This window comes from Pseudorasbora parva, chromosome 17 (genome assembly GCF_024679245.1).
Source record: "Pseudorasbora parva isolate DD20220531a chromosome 17, ASM2467924v1, whole genome shotgun sequence".
In the NCBI taxonomy this organism is placed as follows: Eukaryota; Metazoa; Chordata; class Actinopteri; order Cypriniformes; family Gobionidae; genus Pseudorasbora; species Pseudorasbora parva.
The window spans coordinates 13,012,506-13,038,619 of record NC_090188.1 but is presented as its reverse complement, the minus strand read 5'-3'; the positions used below and the strand labels follow the sequence as shown (position 1 = coordinate 13,038,619).

Here is a 26,114-nt window from a genome sequence, read left to right as displayed (position 1 = left end):
ACTCATGTTTTCACTTGAATAAAAACAAGAACACAATGATTAGTTTTAAAGATTTATGTAATTTGTCTATTTTTCTATAAAATGTGTAGACTTTGACATTTTTCACATTTACACATTTTACAAATAATTAATTTGATGGATATTGCAACACATTAAATAAAGAAACAATGTACAGTGCCTAAGGAATTGTAATGCCTAAGAAAATATTTTAAATATAGTTAATGTTTTGGCAACAGAATCCAAGACTATTTTGTCACAAGAGTGTTTTTAATTATGGCCCCTAGTTAAAGATTACTGCCCTGAGCAATTCATTGACAAATTTAGTGGGAGGGTGGGAAAAGCGGTTCTGACGCTGGACCCTTCCAGCATTAGGACACATTGTTCTCCAGCCAGACCCGAATCTCCTCTTGGTTCCGTCGCATCCATTCAATATTGTTCTTCACGGTCTCTAGTGCCTGCTTCCTGGGCATCTCACCAGCTCCTGCATTCGGGTTCAGGGCAAAAAAGTGCTCCATCTAAAAAAAAAAACAATTTATGACAGTCAGACATTGACACATTTTACACAGAAGTGCATTCAAATTCAACATCTAGTACGTAGTAGTAAGCTAGCATTCAATTCCAAACACAGCCTTTGCGCCTCACCTTCCACAGCTGCAGCACGGTGTTGTATGTACTAGTAATTCTGGAGGGCAGGCGGCCCAAGTTCCTGTCATTTATAGAATATCTAAAACATACATGATGAGATCACATAGAACATTGTTACTTTCAATAAGAAGATTACAGATTTTCCTTTTTCCTTTCAACTGTTGAATGAACTAACCTGTTCACTAGGTAATCCCAGTTGAGCGTGACCCAGTCCCAGGCCATGGCTTTTCCATACGTGTTGCGTGACACATACTGCACTAAAGTAAAAACATCTTGACTCCTCACAATGCTTTCATTTTTAGCAGCTTCAAGCAACCTGTTACAAAAGAAAGACATTTGAACAAATGAATTATTGAGTACTCTGGTATTAAGATGTGTTTTGGTCGATCGGTGCTGCGTTCCAGTTCATTTTTATTATGCCCTTCACTCGCGAACTTTTTTTTTTTTTTTTTTTTTTTTTTTTATTCATGCAAAAATATATACAGAAAATGATACATGCAATTACAGCTCACAACAAGTATAAAACAAAAACAAACAGACAAAAAAAAACAAAGTATATATATATATATTTTAAATTAAAGTAGTTCATGCCAGGGGTAAAATTACAACAATTTAAAGTAACAAAAAGCTTCATAGGTCTTTCTTGCTTTTTTGTTTTTAATTTTCTCTAATGTAGTGCCATATTGTTTAATTTCTTTTATAAAATGTTCAAAGCTTGGCTTAGCTTTAGCCCATTTTTTCACATGAATGTGATATTTTCCAAGTAAAATAAAAAGTTGTATAAGGAAGCACATCGTACTTTTGGAATCGATATTCTCTTGTACAAAGAAAAATATTACATCATATAAATCAATTTGTATACATGTTCCAAACAATCTAGATATGAAATTAGAGACATCAAACCAAAACATTTTTGAAAATATACAATCAAAAAAAAGATGAGTTACAGATTCTTTGGCAATACCACAGAATTCACACAAGTTTTCAATATCCACATGGAAACGTTTAAGTAACTCCTTGACAGGGTAAATTCTGTGCAAAATTTTATAAGATACCTCTCTAATTTTATTATTAATAAAAAACTTGTTTGTTGTTAACCATACTCTTTTCCAATTAATATTTTCATATTTAGCAGACCAAAACACTGTTGAACAAGGCAAATAATTTGTTTTTAAAATATTTCTAATATATTTGTTACTGCATTTATCTATTATTATGTTAATATCCCCAATAAATATTGTATCACTAGAAAAACAGTTTTGAAAATCAACGTTTATAGGAGAAAATCCAGGGTTTCGTAATAGTGATACAACTCTGCCCGGGATTGCATCAAAGATAATAGCATATTCTTTTGGCTTCACAGGAATCATAAATTTATTGAGAAATTCAGAATATGTTAAAAGTAAACCTTGTTCATTAAGTAACTGACTAACAGTAAGAATTCCATTGTCATACCAAGTCTTATTAAAGATTGACTTTTTTTTGTACAAGATATCTTTGTTATTCCATATAAAGTATCGATGCGGTGAAAAATTATGTTTATATATTAATTGCCAAGCCAGCAGTGCCTGCTTATGAAAGTTTGCCAGTTTAACTGGGATTTTTTCTACCGAAAAGTTACATTTTAAAAGGAAATTAATGCCACCCACAGAGTTAAATATGTAATTTGGGAAAACATTCCATATACTATCTTTATTTTTAATAAATTCTATTAACCATTTTATCTTAAACACATTATTAAGATCTGTAAAATTTAAAACTTCAAGGCCACCAAAGTCTCTATTATTATTTAGAATATCTTTCCGTAAATAGTGTATTTTTTTCCTCCAAATGAAATCATAAAGAACCTTATCTAATTCCCTAACAACATTATTTGGAACATCTGCTGACATAGATATATAAACAGACCTTGAAATTCCTTCAGCTTTTGAAAGTAGAATACGTCCATTTAGGGACAGATCTCTCATAAGCCACATATTAAATCTGTTTTTAATTTTCTCTATAATAGGCTCAAAATTTAACCTGCTTCTTTGATTCAAATCTTTACATACCATTATCCCAAGGTATGTGATATTATCTTTAATTGGTATACCACAGATTTCTTTCAATGTACAGTCTTTAAGAGAGAATAAAGTGGACTTATTTTTATTCATTTTTAATCCAGAAATTTCAGAAAATGTTCCAATACATTTAATAACTTCTTCCAATTCATCACTATTTTTGACAAAAATTGTGGTATCATCTGCTAATTGGCTAAGTTTAATCTCTTTTCCAAACACTGAAATTCCTTGAAAATTAGCTTTTTTGATATGAACAGCCATGACCTGAGTAACCAATATGAAGAGAAAAGGTGATATAGGACATCCTTGTCTAATCCCACGCCCCATATCAAATCTCGGACAGGTACCGTGAGATAATTTGACTGAACTATTTGAACCTTTATAAAGTGTACGAATTGCTTTTTGAAAAAAATGACCAAAACCAAAGCAATCAATAACTTTGAACATAAAAGAATGTTCAATGGTGTCAAACGCTTTATAGAAATCAATAAATAATATAAAAGAATCATCTGAGACAAAGTGTCTATAATCAATTAAATCCAAAATTAACCTAATATTATTTCCAATATAACGGCCTTTAAGAAAACCTGACTGTTCTTCATCAATTATTGTATTTAAATTTTTCTTGAGTCTTTTTGCAAATATTAACGAAAATATTTTAGTATCATTATTTAACAAACTAATTGGTCTCCAATTTTCTAAATACAGTTTATCTTTGTTAGGCTTGGGTATAAGTGTTATTACCCCTTGTTTTAGTGATGCGGGCATTTCTCCCAAATCAACTGCTTCATTAAATACTGCAAGTAAAAAGGGTGACAGGTCATTACAAAAGGTTTTGTAAAACTCCCCTGTCAAGCCATCATTTCCAGGAGACTTATTTTCTTTAAGACTATTTATACAATGTGTGATTTCCTCAATATTTAATTCCTTATCACATGACTTTTTATAATCTGACGAAATCTTATTAATACTGCTTGATAAATTATTAAGAAAAAAATCTGCATCATTTAGTTGATTATTTGAACTGTACAATTTGCTATAAAATTGACTAACAAAACAAGAAATATCCTTGAGATTATCATTAACAAGTCCATTTATTATTAATTTGTTTACAGAATTTATTTCTCTATTTCTTTTTTCTAAACCAAAAAAATATTTAGTGTTTTTTTCTCCTGCTTCCATCCATTTTTGTCTAGACCTAACAAAAGCACCCCTAGCTTTCTCTTCATAAATATTATCCAGCTCATTCTGCAATGTATCAAGCTTTAATATTTCAGTGTTTGACATATTTTGGTTATTTCTACAAGTGAGGGATATTATTTCATTAATTATTTTGTTTTCATTTTCTTTTTTTTAATGGCTTTTCCATACGATATTGCAAATTTCCTTATTTCAAATTTAGTTTGTTCCCATAATTTCCCATAAGATTGAATCAAAGAAGCTTGTTGCCAATATTTAACAATCAAATTCTTAATTTGATCACAAAACTCATTATGTTTCAATAGACTATTATTTAACTTCCAATATGCATGCTTATTTCTACTTGATTGAAAAATGACCACATTCATTTTAATAGATATGCCTTTATGATCTGTTAAAACTGATGGTTCAATAGATACAAATTCAACTCTCTCTTTTATATTTTCTGAAATTAGCCAAAAATCAATACGTGATTGTTGCGATTTGTCCCTATTACTCCATGTATACACAAGTGACTGAGGATTTTTATATCTCCATATGTCAAGTATATTTAGTCGCAAACAAACATTGCTTAATTCACTTGCCATATTGTCAATTCTAGGTGGCAATCGATCTTGTTTGCCATCAAACACCGTATTAAAGTCACCACCCCAAATTATTTCAGCTGAAGGGAATTTTGAATGTAAATTATTAACATGGCCTTCAATATCTCGAAAGATTAACTCGTTTGTTTTTTTATTATTGGTGGCATATATATTTATGATAATAATTTTAACTTGGTTTATATCAATAAGTAAAGCAATCCAATGACCATGATCATCCATTTTGTGACTTAAAACTTTCCCTGAAAACCTGTCCTTTAAAATAGCGACACCAGCTGTCCTATTTGAGTCACCAAAAGAAAACCAAATGTCACAACCCCACTGGTTCTTCCAAAAAAGCACATCATCCTTGCAGGCATGAGTTTCTTGAATAAAACAGAAATCTGCTTCTTTACCTTTACAAAACAAAAAAAGAGCTTTTCTTTTAAGTGTATCTCGTATACCCCTAGCATTTACTGAAAATATCGATATTGACATAGATTCGAACAAGAAAAAAGAAAAAACCTTAATAGAACAATTAGGTGAACAGTGTGCAAATTAAAGTTGAAAGTGTTGAGAGTGTAATAAAGGGTAATCTTACTCCCATCTTTCCAAAAATCAGTCACAGTTCAGTAACCATTCCTGAGATCCTGTTCGCTTCAATTTGAGTAACATAAAAAGAATAATAACCCAGTTGTAGTTTCACATTAGGAAAGGATAAACATTATGAAAAATACTTTGAATAATTAGTCTTTGTCTTTTTTGAAAAAGCAACATACCATTCCTTTCACAGTAATTTAGGATTCCGAACCCTATATTAAAGAGAGCATTCGTTTACATTTTAATTTCTTTGCCATCTACGATTGCCTTGATTCCAACAAAGAAGGCCCTTTTACCCTCTTTCCGTGCTTTGTCGATCGCAGGCCAAAGGAGATTCCGCGTAGCCCTGTCTTTTATCGTCAGGTCTTCCTTGAAGTACATCTTGTTCTTCTTAAGAAAGTCATTTCCCTTTGCTCCTTTCCATGTGAGGTCCCTGGCTGTTCTGGAAGTGAATCGTATTATCACCGACCTAGGTCTCTTTTCCTTGCCGCTGTCTGCAACAGGTCTTCCAACTCGATGAGCAATGTCCACATTGTTAGCAACGAAGTTACGATCCTCTTCGATAACCACCGCTTTGCAGATTTCCATCACCCGAGTCTTGACATTATCCTCTGGACGTTCGGTCAGCCCCTCCAATCGAAGATTCCATCTCCGACAGTACCGATCCTGGTCATTTACTCGGTCCTCCAATTCCGAGATGCGCTTCAGGTTTGTTTCGTTTTTGTTTTTCAAATCTTCGTTCTCCTTCCGAATGTCGAAAATTTCGGAATGCACCACTTCTAGCGCTTCTTTCAACAGATTGATGCTGTTCGAATTATCTTTTACCATGTCTTTTATTTCCTCGGATGACTGTCTAATTATTTGAATGATGCTTTGCTGTACCTGACTTAACGTTAGTTCATCCGTTACATCACTTTTTGCGTGCTTTTTTGACGGAGGTGCTTTGGATGGCGTATTTGGAGTTGAATCACATTCTCCTCCCTTTTTCTGTTGGCAAGTGTAGGAATGAGTTTCGCTGATAAGTCTTTTTTCCGTCGTTTTCTGGAGATCAATATCCATCGCTTTAGGGACTGAGTCTGACACGTCCATGCTAATTTCTCGACTCTGTACACGTAAAACAAATTTGCGGAACTAATATTAATCAGCTCTAGATTATTTCTACGAATCTCAAAAACACCTTAGAAGTGTGACTTGTTTCTTACATCAACGTTTGTAAGATATACCCTAAATTGTTGTAAGAGCTAGAACATGTGCGTCTACTCAAGCTGCCATCTTGGCCCGCCCCTCTCACTCGCGAACTTCCCTCCCTCTCGTTCACTCAGATGTGCGTCATTGCTTACGTTGCATGAGTGCCCACTACTGGCGGAAACTCTGCAATGGACTGCATGGAACGCCCTAAGCCCTTGATCACTTGGAATCCACTATGGAGTTGATTTATTATTTATATTTTTCCTTTACGAAATTGTTTAATGCAGCAGTCTATATGTATATGGATATGTTTGGGTTGTTTTAAATGTTTTTTAAAAATATCATAGAGTTGTTTGTGGTGGGGTAAATTAAACGCGATATGTGGTGACGTCACAATCGAGTTGCATTGTGGTATATGAAGCTACCTGAAGTGTATATATGAAGTAGACTCGCTCCCTCGGCCAAAATCGAGGGAGCAAGGGTCTGTCCATATAAACTTCGTGTCACAAATCAGGCCTCTGGGGCTCCCTCTGATCGCCACCAGAGGGCTCCTTCACCTCAATATTTATCCCCATTCCGGACTTCATTTCCCATAATCCTTTGCCCTGAATCAACAGCCATCTTTGTTTACACCTGTGTGCCATTAGCCTCATCACCTCAGTCTATATAAACCTTGTTCACTCTGCCATTCACGGCGAAGTCTTGCAAAGTGTAACTACTACAATTCTGAGCGGTCTATCATGTTTTCATGTCTCTTGGTTTTTGATCACCTGCCTGTTTCTGGCCCTCTTGCCTACGTTCCCTGCCTCGTTGTGTTTGATTGTTTGGACTGCCTACATGTATGTTGATCTTGCCTGTACTCCAGACTTGGATTGTGGTCTCAATAAAATTGCCTTTGGATCCCCACCTCTGATGACTCATCGTTTCAGAAGACTTCGCCACACATGGATCCAGCAATTCAACTCATCCGTCTGAAACAAGGTAATAGATCACTAGAAGACCACACCCGAGATTTCCTGGACCTTGGTTATTTAACAGACTTCCCGGATTTTGCCCTTATTGACTTTTTTTGTTATGGACTCAATGATCAGTACAAATCCAAACTCATCAGAGAAGGTCCTCGAGGATCACTGGTTGAGTTTTTGTATCATGCTCTCTTAGAAAGTGGGTCCTCCTACACTGTTGGGGAGGTAGAGGAGGAGGTTTCCCCTAAATATTTTTTGGGAGGGGGCACCGTGCATCAAGCTCCGACGGCCATGGAGGTCCAGTGTTGATTATCGCTAGTCCTGTGTTTCCTGCACCCTTTAGTCCTGTGGTTACTCAACCTGAACCTGTGCACAAGATGGCTGCCACGCCAATGTGTCCGGACAAGGTGGTCGTCATGCCGGAATTTCCAGCGGCTATGGAAACCATACCCCGGACTCACCGGCGCAGGAGGAGAAGGAGGAGAAGTCCGGGGATCCCGAGCCCAGAGAACATTCCGGAGGTTGCTGCCATCCTGAATGCGCCGCCCAGGCCTCTGGCTCTGCCCTCGCCACCCAGGTGCCTCGCCCTGCCGTGGTCAGCTAAGGAACAGCCTCCAGAGAGGACTCCGCTCTTGATCACAGGTCCAGAGGCGACTCTGTGGTCTCCTGAGCTTCCGCCGCTCCCGTGGTCCCCTGAACGGCCCGCACCTCCATGGCTTCTAAAACGCCCAGGTCCGCCCATGCTCCACGGCCCAGGTCCTGTTCCTCCCCATGGGCCTGGCTTCATTCCCCATAATCTTTGCCCTGTTTACACCTGTATGCCATTAGCCTCATCACCTCAGTCTATATAAACCTTGTTCACTCTGCCATTCACAGTGAAGTCTTGCAAAGTGTAACTACTACAATTCTGAGCGTTCTATCATGTTTTCACGTCTCTTGGTTTTTGATCACCTGCCTGTTTCTGGACTGCCCTCTTGCCTACGTTCCCTGCCTCGTTGTGTTTGATTGTTTGGACTGCCTACATGTATGTTGATCTTGCCTGTACTCCAGACTTCGATTGTGGATTGTGGTCTCAATAAAATTGCATTTGGATCCCCACTCATCGTTACACTTCGCTTGTCCATCTCACGAAGTGTAACGCACTTCAAAATGGTGGCGGGGATTCCCCCAAGGGGAAGTGCTTAGGGAAGTTTGCAAGTGCGTGTCTTAAAGTGGAGTGGAACGCAGCACTGATCACAAGTAGAGAGAACATTGTGCTTTGTACGTTTTTCGACTTTTTTGGATCTTTTTTTGGGGACAAATTTGGGTCTTCAGCCAACAAAATTTAAATCGCGTCTGGCTAGCGTGCTTCACTTCATGTTTACGCGTTTGTTCAGTAGGCGGAGATTAATGTCTTTTTTGACACACATTTGACCACATGAGCGCTTGATACCAGGTGTAAACAGGGCCAAAGAGATTAAAGTGGAATAAGTCATTGGAAAAGTCCATCATACATTACCAAGGAGAAGTCTTTCATTTTTCAAGAGAAGTCTTTCACAGGATGACTGAGTTATGACATTTTCATTAAACATTATGAGGTCAAAACAAGGATACTTCTTATTTTAAGGTAAAGTTACATTGTACTTACTCAAATAAGTACTGAGTAATATTAATTAACTACATGTACTTACTATAGAGTTACAGTTAGGTTTTGATTTAGGGTTAGTTACGTGTAATAATAATACTTGTCATAATTTACTGGTATTACCTTACCTTAAATTACCTTATTTACCTTAAAATAAAGTGTTACCCAAATATGTTTTTTTTTTAAAATAAAGCATGCATGTCGAAGAATCACTCAATGTAAAATCTACATCAAGCAATTCATGCCGAATACTAATACTACACTGGGAAGAGAGAGATTACCTATGAAGGAGAGTGATATTTTCTACTGAAGCCAGGCCGTAGAGCAGCTTGTCTTTCTCCTGGGCAAGAGAGGCAGAGAGATACTTCTGGAACATGATTTCCCAGCTCCGTTCTGATTTTGAGTTCCTCATTCCGTATCGGTACACCAACAACCTTAAGTTGACAGCCACACTGCTGCTCCCCAAACAGAGAAAGAGGCTCTTTGATACACTGACTCTGAGTGGACCACTGTACATCTTGTGAGGTATTTATGTATGAATGTGATTACCTAAGTGTTCCATCAATCCATTTATTGAAAATGTCAGAGGCTTGGTTGAGAGCTTCCGGGTCATTCATCTGACATGCAATGCCTAAAACTGTCTCCCTCAGCAACCTGTACAAGAAAAGAAAAAGTTACACAACACTTTTTTCAACTAAAAACGCATTTTCAGCTTTATGCATTATTGCTGTTCATTTACACGACAACTGTGTTTTGTACTCTTGAAAATGCAAACTTTTGAAAATGGTACCATTTATAGTCTCTGTGTAAACTACAAAAACACAAATTTGTGATCAGTCTAAATAGGCGTGTACTTGACAACCAAAACAACAAAATGACATTGCCAACTACTGGCCTGGCATGCATAATGCAGCATTTAGTTGTTTTCGTGGATACCTATGGACTGTCAAAGCTGCCAATATTAAAAATAAATAAATACACAAAGAAATGAAAAATAAATGACCACATATATAAATAAATATACATAGAAAAGCAAGAAAACAAAAATGTATTTCCATATGTATTTATTTATTTATTTACATATATATTTATTTATTTTATACATGTATTCATTTCTATTTTTATTTATTTCCACATGTATTCCTTTCTACATTTATTTATTTCTATTTCTATTTATTTATAAATGTATTTATTTATACCTTTCTTGAGCGTAGGGTAATGAGGAGGGCGGGGTTTACCTCAGACATAGCAATCGAGCTATGGTTGCATAACAATCTGTAGTCAGATCTGTTGAAGATGCTGTTCATGTTTGTTAGCCCTGGACATTTTACAACACAGTAGGCTAGGGTGATATGACTTAACCAGTGATATAAGATTTTGGCCATATACCTATCCAAGTCCTTCATCACAGACAGTATCCACATCAGTAGGCTATACTTATTGTATTTTGGCCACACCACAAGGTGTCACTGTGGCCTCAATGCTTCGCTCTTGCCTACTCTGAGATCGACTATGTCTGAGGTAAACCCCACCCTCCTCATTACCCTACGCTCAAAGAAATATAGAAATAAATTAATTCAGAAATAAATAAATTTATAAATAAATAAATGCAGAAATAAATAAATATAGAAATAAAAAAATGTAGAAAGGAATAAATGTGGAAATAAATAAAAATTAATAAATGTATAAATAAATAAATATAGGCTATATGGAAATAAATAAATACATAAATATAGAAATAAATGTACAAATTATTCATTTTTGTTTTTTGCTTTTCTATGTATTTTTTTTTTTTTTTTGCTTTTTTATTTTCTTTTACATTTCTTTGTATATATATTTATTTATGTATTTATTTATTTTTAATATTGGCAGCTTTGACATTATATAAACAATGTCAGTCATAGCATACATATATAAGCTCCTTCAATATTGTCAGCAGCTACCACGTTTTTCCAGAGCTCATTTACCCTCCACCCTCCCCAGCTCTTCCTCTCGTCCTCCAGTCAGAAAATGGTATTCTGATTCCCCTTGAATCAGACTAAATTCCTGATTTATTTTGTACATTTAATATCAACATTAATGATATTTGCAATACATTATGTTGGTTCTGTTCTGTTTACCTTAAGGGGGGTTATCACTGCTCTCCCTGCTCTTATCCATGCTAGGCTGAATGGATGGGCAGGGATTTCTTGGCCAGAACAGAACCATACTGCAATCAAAACTATATGCTAATAGTCAATCAATCATCTTTGACGATAGGGGTCCCAACAGAGGTTAAATGAAGGACAAATGTCTTTCCTGTTGTGACTTATCTGAGTGAAATCTCAAGATAAAATAGGGCTAGAATCAAATTTGTCAATCAGTAAATGATTGGATGATTGTAGATTGCTATTTCTGTGAACTCATTTATGAGACAGGTTGTCCAGCCCTCATGGCAGTAAAAACATCATTATTATCAGAAAAGAGAAGAGATGTCACAGCAAGAAGGAGGGAAGTTATTTTGATAAATGGCACATTTACAAGGGACACATAAATAATAAATAAAAAATGATGTACACATCAGGTGTGATAAATCTTTTTATAATAAATACTGCAAAATTCCATGGGAAAAAAAATAAGAAACGTCCATTTTGAATTCAAGTTGACTCTAAGATTCTGCATTTCGATGTTCTTTAGAACACAACTTGTGGAGCTCAAATGCTTCTGCCATTAAAACAAAGGGGGGAGGATAAATGAACCCAACACTAAGACATTACATTTTTTGAACAACTTCAAATGGTTCTGAATAATTTTGAATTAAATTAGAAAAGATTCCAAAATAGAAGAAAGTGGTCTCAGACTTTTGGACGCCACTGTTTATGTGCATACATACTCACATATATGTGTTTATAAGACGGAGAAATTCAAGAATGTGTCCTTGGCCTGTGCTGCAGTTGAGCTTTTGTATTTTTTTTCTGCCCAAAAAAATTCTCACCGCTCTGTTTGGGTCCCCTCATCATTCCACCCGAGCTCTCTGGATATCTTCTGCACATGGTCACGGAAGAGTTTCTACACATGATTTAAAACAGAGCTGATGAAAAACAGATATGACATTTCAAGATATGAAATGGTAACTTCTTGCAAACTTTTTTTTATAATGAATAAGACCACATTTTAACATTTTACATGTTTTTTTTTCTCTTCTTTTTATATAAGGACTGTTGTCAAAAGTAGTAAAGACTTTGGGATCCAACCTGGAATTTGGGGTACAGCACTGGGTCATCAGCGAGCATGTCTCTGACGTAGGAGATAGATGTAGATACTCGATCCCACACAATATACTCAGTTTCATTGGCCAGATATCTTGTTAAGTTAAAGGCGTTTCCATAATCGACAATATCTGCCCTGTTAATAACAAAACAAAAGGCAGCACATTTTAGCATGAGTTCATAATTACTTTCTTACCTCTACTGTCTGTAAAGCTATGCTATGAAAAATCATCATTCAGTTTTTTACTTTCAGAAAGTCGAGATTGAAAGCATAAGTGTTCAGCAGTTGGAAAATGTGTACTAACTCACCGCCCAAATGCAAACACATCATCAATGTAGCTGCTTCGATCAGTTGCATCATACACCTAAAATGGGAGTTATTAGTTAATATATTTTATCACACGACACGGCTCTCTGAAGAACATTCAACATTTGTTCTGATTGGTCAATTGTAATATTACTCCGCCGTCCGTGGTAACGCTGTATATCACCCGGCGCTACTTTACTCACTCTCTCACACACACCGCGTGAAAATCTCTTATTTCATCATATTGCATTTGGCGCCATCTAGCGTCTTAATTATTGACTATAATAAGTATAATTACCTAAGGCGATTTAAGAATTCATTTTACTGTAATTGGTACAGTACAGTGTATGTCTTGTTGCTAGGCTTATTGTTTTGTACGTCATAGTGGACTACTTTTTTCTTAGCGGAAGCTATGACAGTGTTGTCGTAAAAACGGGAAAATTAATATTATCCCTTACTTCTTGCTCTGTCGCTATAGTTCTGAATCTGATAGAGAATAATTAAGAATAATACCTTATGATCTGTGAAGAGTTGCTCGGCAATAGTGCTCCACACACTGTCGTGGTGATTTACTCGATAAAATCCCATGTGGTCTTTGTTAACTTTGATAAGTCCATCGGTAGCAGGGGAGTATCCAGCAATGACTGTCTCTAATTAAGGAGGCCAATGACAAAAAATAATTACACAGCAGAATACCGAAATTAAAACAAAATAAGTATATTATCTTTTTTTAACCTGTTTGTCCTTTGTCAAATAAGAAAGATATGTTTTTGGAGTCGAATGTGCTACATTTCACGGGAATGGTCCATTTGTATCTGTGGGATGAGATCATCGTGAACTAATGAACGTTTTAAGTATGCCAAATGAAAGAATAAGAATCAGAGGTGAGTTCAGATCATTATCTGTCTTCCTGTGAAAAATAATGATTATTATTTGTAAGTGTAATCATGTTGTAGGCCTAGTTTATTGGGGACAGAAGATAAAGGTGCTTTTCAGTTCATGGGTTGTGACTGTAAAATTAGTTGGGGGTCTGTTCTGATTGTGGACAGTAAAGAATACACTAATCATAAAATTGTTTGGACGGCAAAATACATGGCTTTAATAACTTTTAAAAGGGAGGGCAAAAATTCTTCCCATGTCTTTTGTTTTTGACGTCAAAAGCTGTGCATTTGTTTAAACAGTAATTGGCACAAATTCATCTGTCACTTGGTAGAATGGTGAACATAGGCTACTATTTGGCCTAGTTTATGCATTTTCCTAATCTGCACATGCCATGTTACTTTTGCAAATTGCCTATGTGGGTCATGATAATATTATTGATTTTCCAGTGTTTGATTCCACAGACATCATAATTTTGGTGTAGAAGAATGTGGGAACATCATCAGGCTCACCCCAGAGAAGTGGTGGGTTGGCTGGGGTCAGCATTGGGATCCAGAAGGAATCTGTTCTGGGTGAGTTTAGCTTCAGCGTCGGTGTTGGTCAGATTCAGAACAGGATAACCCATCTGCTTGGTCCATGTGTCCATAATATCTGCCACAGGTAAGCCACTCTCCTAAAGTATGACCCAAGATATATACTGTACAATAGGCATATATCTAAATTGTATGCAGACAAAAATGTATAAAAACATATTTTTCCCTAAATGTGTCATGGCATGTAGTTGCTTATAAAAACATTAAAAAGGCAAGGTATGACCAATATAAGCTATTTACATCAGCCAAGGCTTTCCAAAAGTCAGCAGTCTTAGCGTTCTGGAAGGGGTAGGTTTTCAGATATTGCTGTGGTAAATAAAAGAAAGAGGTTTTATTTAAGATATAAGAGTAGAGTCATTGGAAAATGTATTTAAAAAGTGAGGTGCCTTACTCGACATCCATCCCTAAATTTGTCACGGCCAAGCAAGTCCTCCAGCATACGTAAAATAGAAGCGCCCTAAAGCAGAATGAGATTAGTAAAAATTGTTTATATATTTCAACATCACTAGGATAGGCATAACTGACTTTACCTTGTTATATGAGATGGCATCGAAAACGGATGTGATCTCAGCAGGGCTGGACACTTCCACAATAATAGGATGGGAGGAGAGAAGAGCATCGTCGACCATGACAGGAAATACATCATTGATAAGCATGATGTCACGCTGGGAACACAGAGGATGAGTTTGGCATGGCATCCAGCTTTAGTGTGATTGGATGGTTTCAGAGAGATGTTACCTATTTAGGAATATATTTGAATGATTTAGGCATGTGCTCACCATTCCCCAGTCAGGCTCGGCTTGTTCTACTCCCACATACTCAAAAAAGCTGGCAAAGCCCTCGTTTAGCCACAAGTCGTCCCACCAGTCCATAGTCACAATATTTCCAAACCACTGCGGATTAAAGACAAAACAAGGGCCAGTTGGATAAACTGTGATTAGTCTTAAAAGTCGTTTTTCCTTCAAGTTTTTCCTTCAATGGTCCTATTTATTTATTTTTAAACCCTAAAGCCTTTTAAAAGTCTAATTTGAATTGGAAAGTAAAGACTGATTGCCTCTTGTCTGATTGCCTCTTGTCTAACAGTAGTTGGTCAACCTCTTACATTCAGGGCAATTTTTTGGGATTTCCGCCTGGATTTGGCCTACCCAAATTGAAAAGCTTCCCATTCACACATACAGTGGTCTAGGTTCAACATTTTGGTGTCATTTTACAGGAAACCCCTTGAAGTTACATAAAACACTGCTAAAAGTGATAAACATGTAAGTATATGTTGACTAAGCTGTAATAACCCCCCAAAAAAGTTGGCGCTTTTTGAATTTTGTTTCCATAAATTCATTTTTGAAAGTGTGTAACTCTGGCCCTGTGTGCTCTAGGAACTTATGACATCAGAGTAATTTAGAGTAAATACATTACTGTGTGTAAAACAAATGCCAAAGTGATGCATATCCGCAGAAAGTAGAGACTCTAAGCTTTCAAATGGTACCACATATGACATCATAGCTCCTCCACAGACATTTAAAATGGAAAGTAAATACATGACAATGTCATTTCCGACCCTGTACCGGGTCCTCTAAGTTTAAGTGATAGTTCTGCCAAAAATGAAATTTCTCCTGAACATAAAATATGATTATGGGTAACTAGACAGTTGATGAACCCACATGACTTCCATAGTAGGAAAAAAATACTATAGGAGTCAACGGGTTCCATCAACTCTTTGGTTTCCAACATTCTTCAAAGTATCTTTTGTGTGCTACAGAAGAAAGAAACATACAGGTTTGGTGAACTATCCCTTTATGACACAGTATTAAAGGTTTAGTTCACCCAAAAATTTAAATTATGTCATTAATGATTCACCCTCATGTCATTCCACACCCATAAGACCTACGTTCATCTTTGGAACACAGATGTTTTATATTTAGTCAGAGAGCTTTCTGTCCCTCCATTAAAATGTACGGCATACTGTCCATGTCCAGAAGGAGCAGAAAGGTAATTAAAAACATCATCAAAGTAGTCCATATGTGACATCAGTGGGTTAGTTAGAATTTCTTGAAGCATTGAAAATACATTTTGGTCCAAAAATAACAAAAACTGCGACTTTAGTCAGCATTGTCTTCTCTTCCGGGTCTATTGTCAATGGCTGTACGGATTACTTTTACTTTAGAATGAGTACCAATTTGGGAGAAAATTTCTTGAATAGTGTGTTTCATATTAATATCAATATTATTCTTAATGATAAACATAACAGAACAGTACAATGACAAGCTCACTTAAATGGGCGTTTTAACATTTAGCTTTAAAGCTGAATCTTTCGCAGTATATTGTCAGCTTCTCATTCATGATAAATGAAATCTGACTCCTGCCACTGGTCTGTGCTCAGTTCAGTTTTTAATTGTAGTGTCTGTTCTCTAATTGAACGAAACTATTTGTATTACTATAAAACAATCAAAACGATATAGATACATATGACTGTTTATCATTTCATACAGCTATATCTATAACGATAAAACATTTACAAGTCTTGACATCATATCCGGGAGATAAGTCATTAAATTTGAGTAAAATCACAGGCTTTGCTTATCCCGTGTGAATGTGCCACGCAAAATTAATTTCTAAATCACAGAGGTCCCTAGATAATACTAATCCCATGCGAATAGGGCATAAATTTATGCTTCTGGCCACAGCTTCTTAAATGGCAGACCCCTAAATACCTCATGTTTATTCAGCCCTATATTGTTTCTCTAACCGTGCCTTTAGTAAAATGTTTTTATTAAAAGTAGAAACTATTTTGTCAGATATATGTGGCAAAGACATATTTCGAAGAATTCAATACACAAACTATGCAACCAGAGTCAGTAGCAGCATGATGAAAGCTCAACAAAAGACTCTGCTTCAAGTGAATGTCTTTACAAGGAAATAAGTTACAAATTATCTAAATTACATCATGATTTTAGACCGTCTAACAGGTTCCTAAAGTTCTATTATATGACATTTTAAGCCCTGTGTAACTTCGGATTGTTTTTTTGTATTCTGCTTCCAACCTTGGACCTGGCCATAAAAAGATAATCTTATCAGTGTGCAATGTGACTGCAGTCATTATCCTAAAAACATCACTGCGTTGGATGCTTCTGAGAGGGTGTAATATGTAACTGCGTGATAGTAATCTTTATGGTAATCATATTTTTCTCTGTCAGTCTTGTTACTGTAAACGGGCCTGATAAATTCAGCCTCTTTGATTGAAAATGCAGTTACAGGAAGCAGCTCAGCACAATGTGTTCTGCCAAGGCCCGATCTGACATGTGACTGATGATGTATATGCTATTGTCCTCGCTCTGCGCAGTGTCTTGGACAGTTGCACCTGTAGTGTGCCTTAAAGCGCTGCTTGCTATGAATGATATCAAAGGTGCAGTCTGGATAGGGTGAGGTTAACTAGCTTCACAACCCGTTCAGTGATTACCATTAGATCAGATATGTGATAGGGTTAGTAACCTGGTGAACAAGCTCATGCGCAATGACACTGGCCACTCGCTGTTTGTTGATTGAAGAGGATTCATTCTCATCGAACAGCAGATTGGTTTCTCTGTAAGTAATCAACCCCCAGTTCTCCATCGCTCCTGTCCCAAAGTCTGGGATCGCTATCTTATCTGCAACAGAGATAGAATACATCCTATATTCCTTTGACACAATGTTTATAGCATAGATAGTCATGATAGATAGACTTGATAAGATAATAATGAATCAGGGCCTTTTGATAAAGATCAGTTTGTACAGCTGCTATTATGTTCTTAAAGTACTCTTTATATTCATTTTGGTTACATATGATTTTGAAAAGATTTGCCTAAATTCAATGAAAAGCACATGACATTTTACAACATGACAAAATACAATAATTCATTTTTTTTAATGACAATAATTTCATTTTTTTTATCTGCATGTTCAAGCCTTTTAAATATTGATAAGCAAAAAATCTGTTCAAATATTTTTTTCTAAGAAGTTCATAAAAAAAGGATGTCCACTTACAGTAATTACTTAACAAGGGTTTCATTTTTTTTTCTTCATTATGATATTAGGACAGTTTAAAATGAATATCACAATTATTTTTAAGTCAGAAATTAAAAACAGGCTAATAAGGAAAGAGTTGTATTTAAGTTATATGTATGAACTGGTTTTATGTATTAAACAAATGGGCATCATTGCCCTATAAAATAATAATAAGTAATAATACCCCTAATATGAATGATACACATTTAAAAATTGTAAAAAGGTATCTGCTGATTTACCAAGTTTCTCTATAGAATAGACCATGTCAAAATACTCCTCAAAGTAATCGAATATGATCTTAGTGACATTTGCAGCATATTCAGTGGTTGAGATCTGCAAAGGCTGAGCATAGATCCTCAACTGTCAGGAGGAGAGAAAAAGATGAATAATGAAAATCAACAAAGATTTCAGTGTTCTGGCTGTTAGCAAATATTCAGTAAATTCTGGATTGAGTAGAACAAGCATAGAAAGAAATTTCTTACTGGTATTCCTCTTTTCGATGTTCGCTCTACAAATCTGAACTGGTGAACAGCAAAACATACTAGATAGGTGCTCATCTTTACTGATTTTTTAAAGGAGGTTTTTGTCTTTTCATCTGACAATTTATTTTTGTTCTGTGAAAGAAAGCCAAAATATGTTTGAGTAATATTAACATATAATATATAATCATCTGATTAGAACTTAATTTACCATAACAAGGACAACCACACACTTGCACATAACCCACTAGCAGACTTTAAAAAGTTAGGTTTAAAAGTTCAAGCTCCACAAACTGTTTTTAAGACTATATACCTCCACAGGCATGTTGGACAGCGCTTCATATGCACTGTCATGGGTAATAGAGATTGTGTAGGTCGCCTTTTTGTTGGGCTCATCAAAACAGGGAAAAGATTTACGAGCATCTGTGGGTTCATGGTCTGTTGCAGCGATTTTCCTGTAAAAGATCAGAACGGGGTTAATAAAAATCAAATAGCAGTTTACAATTACCCCAGTAACCACATGGGGAAAGTCTAACCACATTTTCATTAATATCTAATCAAGTTTGATTATGGCTAAATTAAACTCGCTGCCAGTTCTGTATGTGTGCAACAAAATCGTTTCTGGTGGCCTCCAGAGTTTTGCCCAAATATTTTTAAACAAAAGTAAAACGTGATTAAAATTTACATTGATAAGAGACACAATTCCCGTATGGTGTGATTTATAGTTCTTCGACATCATAGACGATAAAGACTTGTTTGTTGGTCATATTTATATGTGATATGATAATGTGATCACCCATGATACATATGAGTTTCTATTTCATGATGACACACTCTTAGGAATGGCATTCCTATTGTAAGCTTATTTAACTGTTATTATTTCTCAGATCTGAAACTGAGAAGAAAGAAGTAATAGTCCTAAAAGCTATATTATTACTTCATGATTAAATAAGTTTTAGCAGATGTAGATTTCTCATTCTTGGCACCTTTCTGCTTTTGTTCCAAGAAATGAGGCTCCAGGTCAGTTCAGTGCAGTTCTTACAATTTCACACCGTTCCCAAATCAGATAAAATACTGTGACCCTTCTTACAGCGTGGAAATACACAAGCACTAAAAAATAAATGGCACGTGTAGCATTATTAAATACCTTACATTGTAATCTCTATGGAATTTTCCTCTATTTTTGGTCTCAGAACTTCTTATCCAAGTCGTGGGTTCAGTTCAGACATTCAGTCCTGTCTAGTAGTTATCTGTTCCCTGTCTATAAATCAGAGGAGCTGAGATGTAATTGTGAAAAAATTTAGATAAATAAGTTGGCAAATCATTTATGGGACATGTTGTAATGGTAAAAGGCAATTTGCCTTAGTGAGATCTCACTGATGGAGCCAAGCAGTAAATCTCAGAACGTTTTTCCACGTTCATACATTAAAATAACCTGGTTAGCATCTGAAATTATGGGTCACTTAAAGTTCAGGGAGATAACCTAGGGTCTGCTAACCAAGCCAGGTCACTTAAAGTTTAGGGTAACAATTTTTTGTACTACAGGAGTAACAACAGTGCTGCCCTTTGGTATCGCCCGATGGACCTAAAATGGTCATGATTGGGAGCTGAGGAACTGTAACATCCTTATCTGAGTGCCTGGTTGCTATAGTAACTATTACTGACTAAATAAAAAAATCAATAAAATTGTTTTAATTTAATTTACATGTAATTATTACATTTCATCACGCCATCTATTTAACTCTACAGAGTTGTAAAGTATTTGTATAACTGTCATCACAATTAAATCTGTCCTTATTTTGTCCATTTCATTGAGCTTACAAGTCAATCAAATTATGCTCCAAACTGACATAAATAATCATGTCCATTTCAGTATAAACTGTATTTAGAAACAATGGTGGTCATCCAGCCTTGAGAAGAAACATCTCAGTCAATGTGGATGAACTTGACTCACTTATCAGTCTATAAATAACTAATGTTCTAATGTTCCGACTAATGTAAAAGTTTTGTGTTTTTTGGGCGGGGGTAAATTGTCACTTTTGATCAATTTAATGCACCCATATTGAATAACAGTGTTAAAGGGATAGTAACACCCAAAAATAATTCTGTCATCACTACTCAGTTGTTTTAAACCTGTGGGATTTTTCGTCTGTTGAACATAAAATAAGATACTTTAAAGAAAATGGGTAACCAAACAGTTGGTGGAACCGATTGCCTTCTATAATATGGAGAAAAAAATACTAGGGAAATCAGTGGGACCAATCAACTGTTTGGAGAACAACATTCTGCTTCTTTTATTTTGTGTTCAGCAGAAGAAAGAAACGCATACATGTTTGAAACAAATTGAGGGTGAGTAAATGATGACAGAATTGTATTTCTAAATTTTATCTCTATTTCAATAAATGCTGTCATAGAATCCTGAAAAAAGTATCACTGTTTCCTCAAAAATATGAAGCAGCACAAAGGCTTTCAACATTGATAATAAAAATAAATGTTTCTTGAGCAGAAAATCAGCATATTAGAATCATTTCTGAAGGATCATGTGACACTAAAGACTAGAACAATTAATTAATTACGTTTACATTACATTTTAAAATATGAAAACATGAATAAATTACACTAAAATATATTCAAATCCAATCATATTTTCAGTTTTTACAGTATTTTAAATGCAAAATTGGTGAGTATAAGAGGTTTCTTTTAAAGACTATAAACAACTTTTGAACTTTTAAACATATTAACCCTTGTATGGTGTTTGGGTCTGTTGGACCCGTTTTCCTTTTTTATCGAAATAAAAATGATTTTTTCAAACTGAGACTCATTGGCCTTGGCTCATTTTCTGTGAGGAATATATATCAGAACACATTTTCAATGACCACACACTGTACACCCCCCCTACACATTTATATTACACACAGGATGTTTGGGTCCACTGGACCCGGGGCTAATAAAAGTGTGGAAATTGTAGGTCCTGTTTACCTTTACTCTGTCCTCCTTCTGTCAGGGCTGCTGTTAGTGTGTGTGTGTTCATGTATATGGTTTATGAGGACACACATATGTATAATGACATGGATATTACAACGTAAACATGGTTTATGACGATATCTGTGTCCTCACACTAAAACATACTAAATGGTGTTTTTTGAAATTCAAAAAATGCCAAAAGTTTTCTATGATGGGTAGGTTTAGGGGTATGTTTAGTAGGGGGATAGATTATACAGTTTGTACATTAGAAAAACCAGTATGCCTATGGAGAGGAACCATACACCACATATCCAAGTGTGCGTATGTGTGTGTGTGTGTGTGTGGGGGGGGGTAGCGTGTGTGTGTGTGTGTGGGGGGGGGGGGGTAGCGTGTGTGTGTGTGTGTGTGTGCGTGCGTGCGTGCGTGTGTTATGGTTGTGTGTGTGTATGTGTGTGCATGTGTGTGTGTGAGAGAGAGAGAGATTGTGTGTACGTGTGAGAGAGTAGCTACAAGAGTGAGTTTTGTTTCTACCCCTGCCGTTCCCACACGAGGTTGCAATTCTTAAATGTGATCTAACAAAAGTAAAGAGAAAATATTTACCATATATGCTATTTATATTGCTTGTAATTGGGATGAAGTAAACATCTGTTGAGTATTTTAACATAACATTTTTGATTTTGTTGAATTAAAAACCCAAAAATGCAGCGGGTCCATCAGACCCACGAACACTGGCTGAGTAACAAAAATATGAACACCACACAAGGGTTAAACGTGTAATCTTTTTTACTTTTTAATTTACGTTTTTATAATTCATTAAATTATGACTACACATACTTTCAAGTATAATTTTTCAGTGCGTTTCATACCTCTGACCTGTGCATACTGTTATTACACCACAAAAAAAAAAAAAAATTCTACATTCACAAGTTCACACTTACATCAAATTAAATAGAGTAAAGATAATGCCCGAACCCAGAGTATCAGCCCCCACTCCACTTGTTTAAATAGGTTACGTTATCTGACGTGCTCCCCTTGTTAATTAGGTTTGATTATCTTTCGTGCTCCATTGTTTAATTGGTTTAATTATCTGAATGTGCTCCTCCCGAAATTAGTTAATAAAACTTCACATATAGCTGTTTTGATGCTTACTTGGTAACTCCATTCTCCTGATATGTGGTCCTGTAGAAGCCAACCAGAGAGCCATTGAGCCAGCCCTGGAAGTGAAGAGTGAGGACGTAGTGCTCGTCTGTACCAGTGACACTCAGCTGCTCAGCAGCCTCCACCACCACGTACTCTTGTGGCGTGTACTCAAAACATTCCTTCACCCTGACAGAGGTCAAGCCAGATGGGCCACTGCGCTGTAAAGTGGGCACCGCAGTGACAAAAGTCTCTCGGATGTGGAGCCACAGGTGCTGACTGGGCTGCGTCAGGGTCAGATGGATGGACACGCTCCCAGTGTAGATATCCGTGTTGAGGTCTGGCTCCAGATGCAGATCGTAATGGAACGGTACCATGTAGTCAGGTAAGCGGAAATTGTTCCATCCGCCGTTTGAGTTATCGGATGGTTTGCAGGGACCCCGTTCATCTGGCGGTGTTGTGGGGGATGGTGATGGTGTCGGAGTTGGTTTGGTTTCGTCTTCGGATGAGGAAGTCTTCTGGCTTAAACCAACTCCGAGCCCCACGGCAACACCTGTCACTATGACGACGGCACAGATGATCGCAGCATGCTTCCCACGGATATAGTATCTCTTTTCCTTCTTTTCAAACTCTAGACTTTCCATGGTGAGCCGTCAAACGCAGATACAAGAGTCAGAATGTGTACAAACACTCAAAGTCAGAACACTCTCTCCCTGTGAACCCACACACACACACACACTTCCTTTTGCCTCCAAAGAGAGAAAACAGCTGTGTCTGATTCCCAAAAGTGTGGACACACGCAGTCCCACACTCACTCATGCAGGGCAGCCTGTGGGAGGCTCAAAGGTTAAAGTAGGAGTTGAGTTTCACCACCCTCCAAAAAATTGTTCTGAGGTCTGTAAGGTCACAGCCATGTGGTTGTCAATGCGTTCACACAGGAAAGTGATTGTTCTCACACACTAAATCTCACGCTGATAATGTTAACACATATGGGAAAAGGGCTGAATTTGTACCGCCCTTCAGTTAAACATAAATCAAAATATGTTAATCAGCAGTCAAAGAGGAATGATCACAAACAAGCATCAGAGAGAGAGAAAAGTGGGGGAGGGAGGCATAGGAAAAGCAGAGTAACATGAAAAGAATTATTATGAGGAGAGGACGGGGCTAAAGGGAGAGAACTGGGGAGGCAAAACTGGACTGAGGACTGTGGGCCAAAACTAAATACTGCATTCAATCCAATTCACTTTTCATTGCAAAATGATCTTAAGGGGGGGGGGTGAAACACTCAGTTTCAGTCAGTGTCATGTCAATCTTGAGTACCTATAGAGTAGCATTGCATCCTGCATATCTCCGAAAAGTCTTTATTTTTTTTACAATTATATAAGAAAGATGCGCTGTTCCGAGTCTTTCCGAAAAAAGCCGAGCGGGTGGGGGCGTATCGTGTGAGCGGAGCTAAATAATGACGTGTGCGCGCCGCTGTTATTGTGTTGAGTGCGTTGTAAAGCTGTGTCATCCCTAACAGCGTGAAAAAACTTTATTCAAAATAAAAATATGGCTTTTAATCAGATACAGCCATACATCTATGATCCGGAATCAGACCCAGAGGCTGCAGTTGAACAGGAGCAGCAAAAACGACTAGAGCAGGACGTCTCTATGTGGTACAAGTTATACACTAACTATATAATATGCTTAGCGGCTTGTGTTATTTACATATTTATACTTGAATTATATCGTCGTATTTTTGTCTTTGAAGGTGTACATGTGGGAAGTGCAGTTGTGCACGTGTGTTTGTGTGTTTACGCGTGGTTTGTGTAGACAATTGTAACGTTAGTAAGCGGACTGGTTTTGCACGGCAGGCTAGTGTTTACATAGAAAGACACGGAATAGTAGCGCATTTGAATGAAGAAGCGCGCTTATTTAGTTCAACATATTTCCCCACTCTTTGTGTATTGTTGTTTGGAGTGCTTTTACAATACACAAACATAAAGTTACACATATAGTGGCCAGCTAAACAAATGTACACGCACTACACATCGCATGCTCCATTGATCAATTAACTATACGTGGTCATGTTTGGGCTACTTGATGGGCATAGGCAAAAACACAGACATTTGAAGCAGTCTCACTCACCGCCTGTGGTTCTAACGTTGGGACCTTTATCGTTGGGACTGCTCCATCCTTCAGCATTAGGCGATCGGAAAATCCGGCGTCGAGCTGGGCCTTGTTTATGAAACAGTCGGCACCGAAATGCAGTGAACAGACATAAACCTTTGCGCAACTCAGTTGCTGATCCGGAAAAGCAAATTACATCCACTGTTGCCTTAACGCGGGGTTTTTTGGCAATCTGTACAGGACTGTCTTGGTCTGGCAACCAAAAACGCACTTTTTTGGTGACATTGTTAATTTCTTGAAGTCACATCACCTGTGCAGCGCAGCCCACGAGCCAGCGCTTTGATGGGCGTAGCCTGTTGCTTTCGCTCTCTCTCTCACGCTCTTCCGGTAGAATTGTCTGTACGGCCCATACAAGGAAATTCCGAAATTTTAACGTCAAGTGGACCCTTGATCGAAAAAAAATTGCTGAAACTTATGACTAACCGGAAGTAGTATTTTTGACAAAGAAATACTCCCATCAAACGTCCACCTTAACTTTTGAAACTTTGTCTATGTTTAGTATGGGATTCCAAGTCTTTAACAGTGTAAAAAGATCAGTATGCATGAAACAGCATTTCACCCCCCCTTTAAATAATTCTCTGACCTAAAATAAGTGACTGTCATCTAAGAGTACATTTACATGACAATGTACTATAAATTCCGTTTTATTCTGCATATATACAACAATATTCACAAAACGATCTATGTCCACATGAATCTGCGAAAATTATTAAAAATGCTATATTATGCATGCCAGACCAGTAGTTACCGATGTCACTTTGTAAAGAAAATCTTTGCGCTTATAGACTAAACATGCAATACGCATGCACTCTCATGGATCTGCAGGAGAGAGGACAAAGAGGAATGAGTCGTGATGGAGTTTTATTGACAAGACTGTAGACAGGGCACAACAAGGAGAGTGAGTCATGAAATAGTTCAAACAGCAGGGCAAATGGCACGAAAGCATACGAATTACCACTGGGATCAGTCCTGGGCTTGAGGACTGCAGAAGAAGAGGTGGCACCAGGTGGAATGATGGTGGGAAGGACACAAGGAACCAGAGGCTTGATGAGCTCTCAGAGGTTTTTTTGCCAGGCAAAATGCTGCATTTAATCGAATTCACTTACATTTCATTGCAAAATGATCTTAGAATGTTCTGACCTAAAAATCAGTGACTGTCATCCGGAGGTGGACAGTAACTAAGTACATTTACTTGAGTACTGTACTTAAGTACACTTTTTGAGTATCTGTACTTTACTGGAGTATTATTTTTTCTGGAAACTTATGACTTTTACTTCACTACATTTGAAAGACAAATATCGTACTTTTTACTCCACTACATTTCTATCTAGGTCGAAAGTCGTTTCTGTTGCAGCTCTGAAAGTCGGTGGATGAGTTTTTCCTTCTTTAAAAGGTGTTTTGTTGTTGTTGCAGACAGTCTATCAGGAATCACTC

At 36.9% G+C, this 26,114-nt stretch overlaps 1 protein-coding gene across 1 annotated transcript; it reads right to left on the bottom strand.

The window, feature by feature from the left end:
- Positions 1-48: 48 nt before the first annotated feature.
- Positions 49-23,455, bottom strand: enpep (glutamyl aminopeptidase). Its single transcript, XM_067421933.1, has 20 exons — positions 22,521-23,455; positions 18,721-18,862; positions 18,411-18,542; positions 18,168-18,288; positions 17,377-17,531; positions 14,670-14,783; positions 14,421-14,555; positions 14,282-14,347; positions 14,131-14,196; positions 13,810-13,970; positions 13,154-13,233; positions 12,932-13,068; positions 12,421-12,476; positions 12,097-12,247; positions 11,838-11,911; positions 9,413-9,517; positions 9,145-9,318; positions 821-961; positions 643-724; positions 49-515 (listed from the first exon to the last, which is right to left on the bottom strand). Exons 1-20 carry the CDS (start codon positions 23,150-23,152, stop codon positions 369-371), a joined length of 2,871 nt encoding a protein of 956 aa, XP_067278034.1. The 5' UTR covers positions 23,153-23,455; the 3' UTR covers positions 49-368.
- Positions 23,456-26,114: the final 2,659 nt, after the last annotated feature.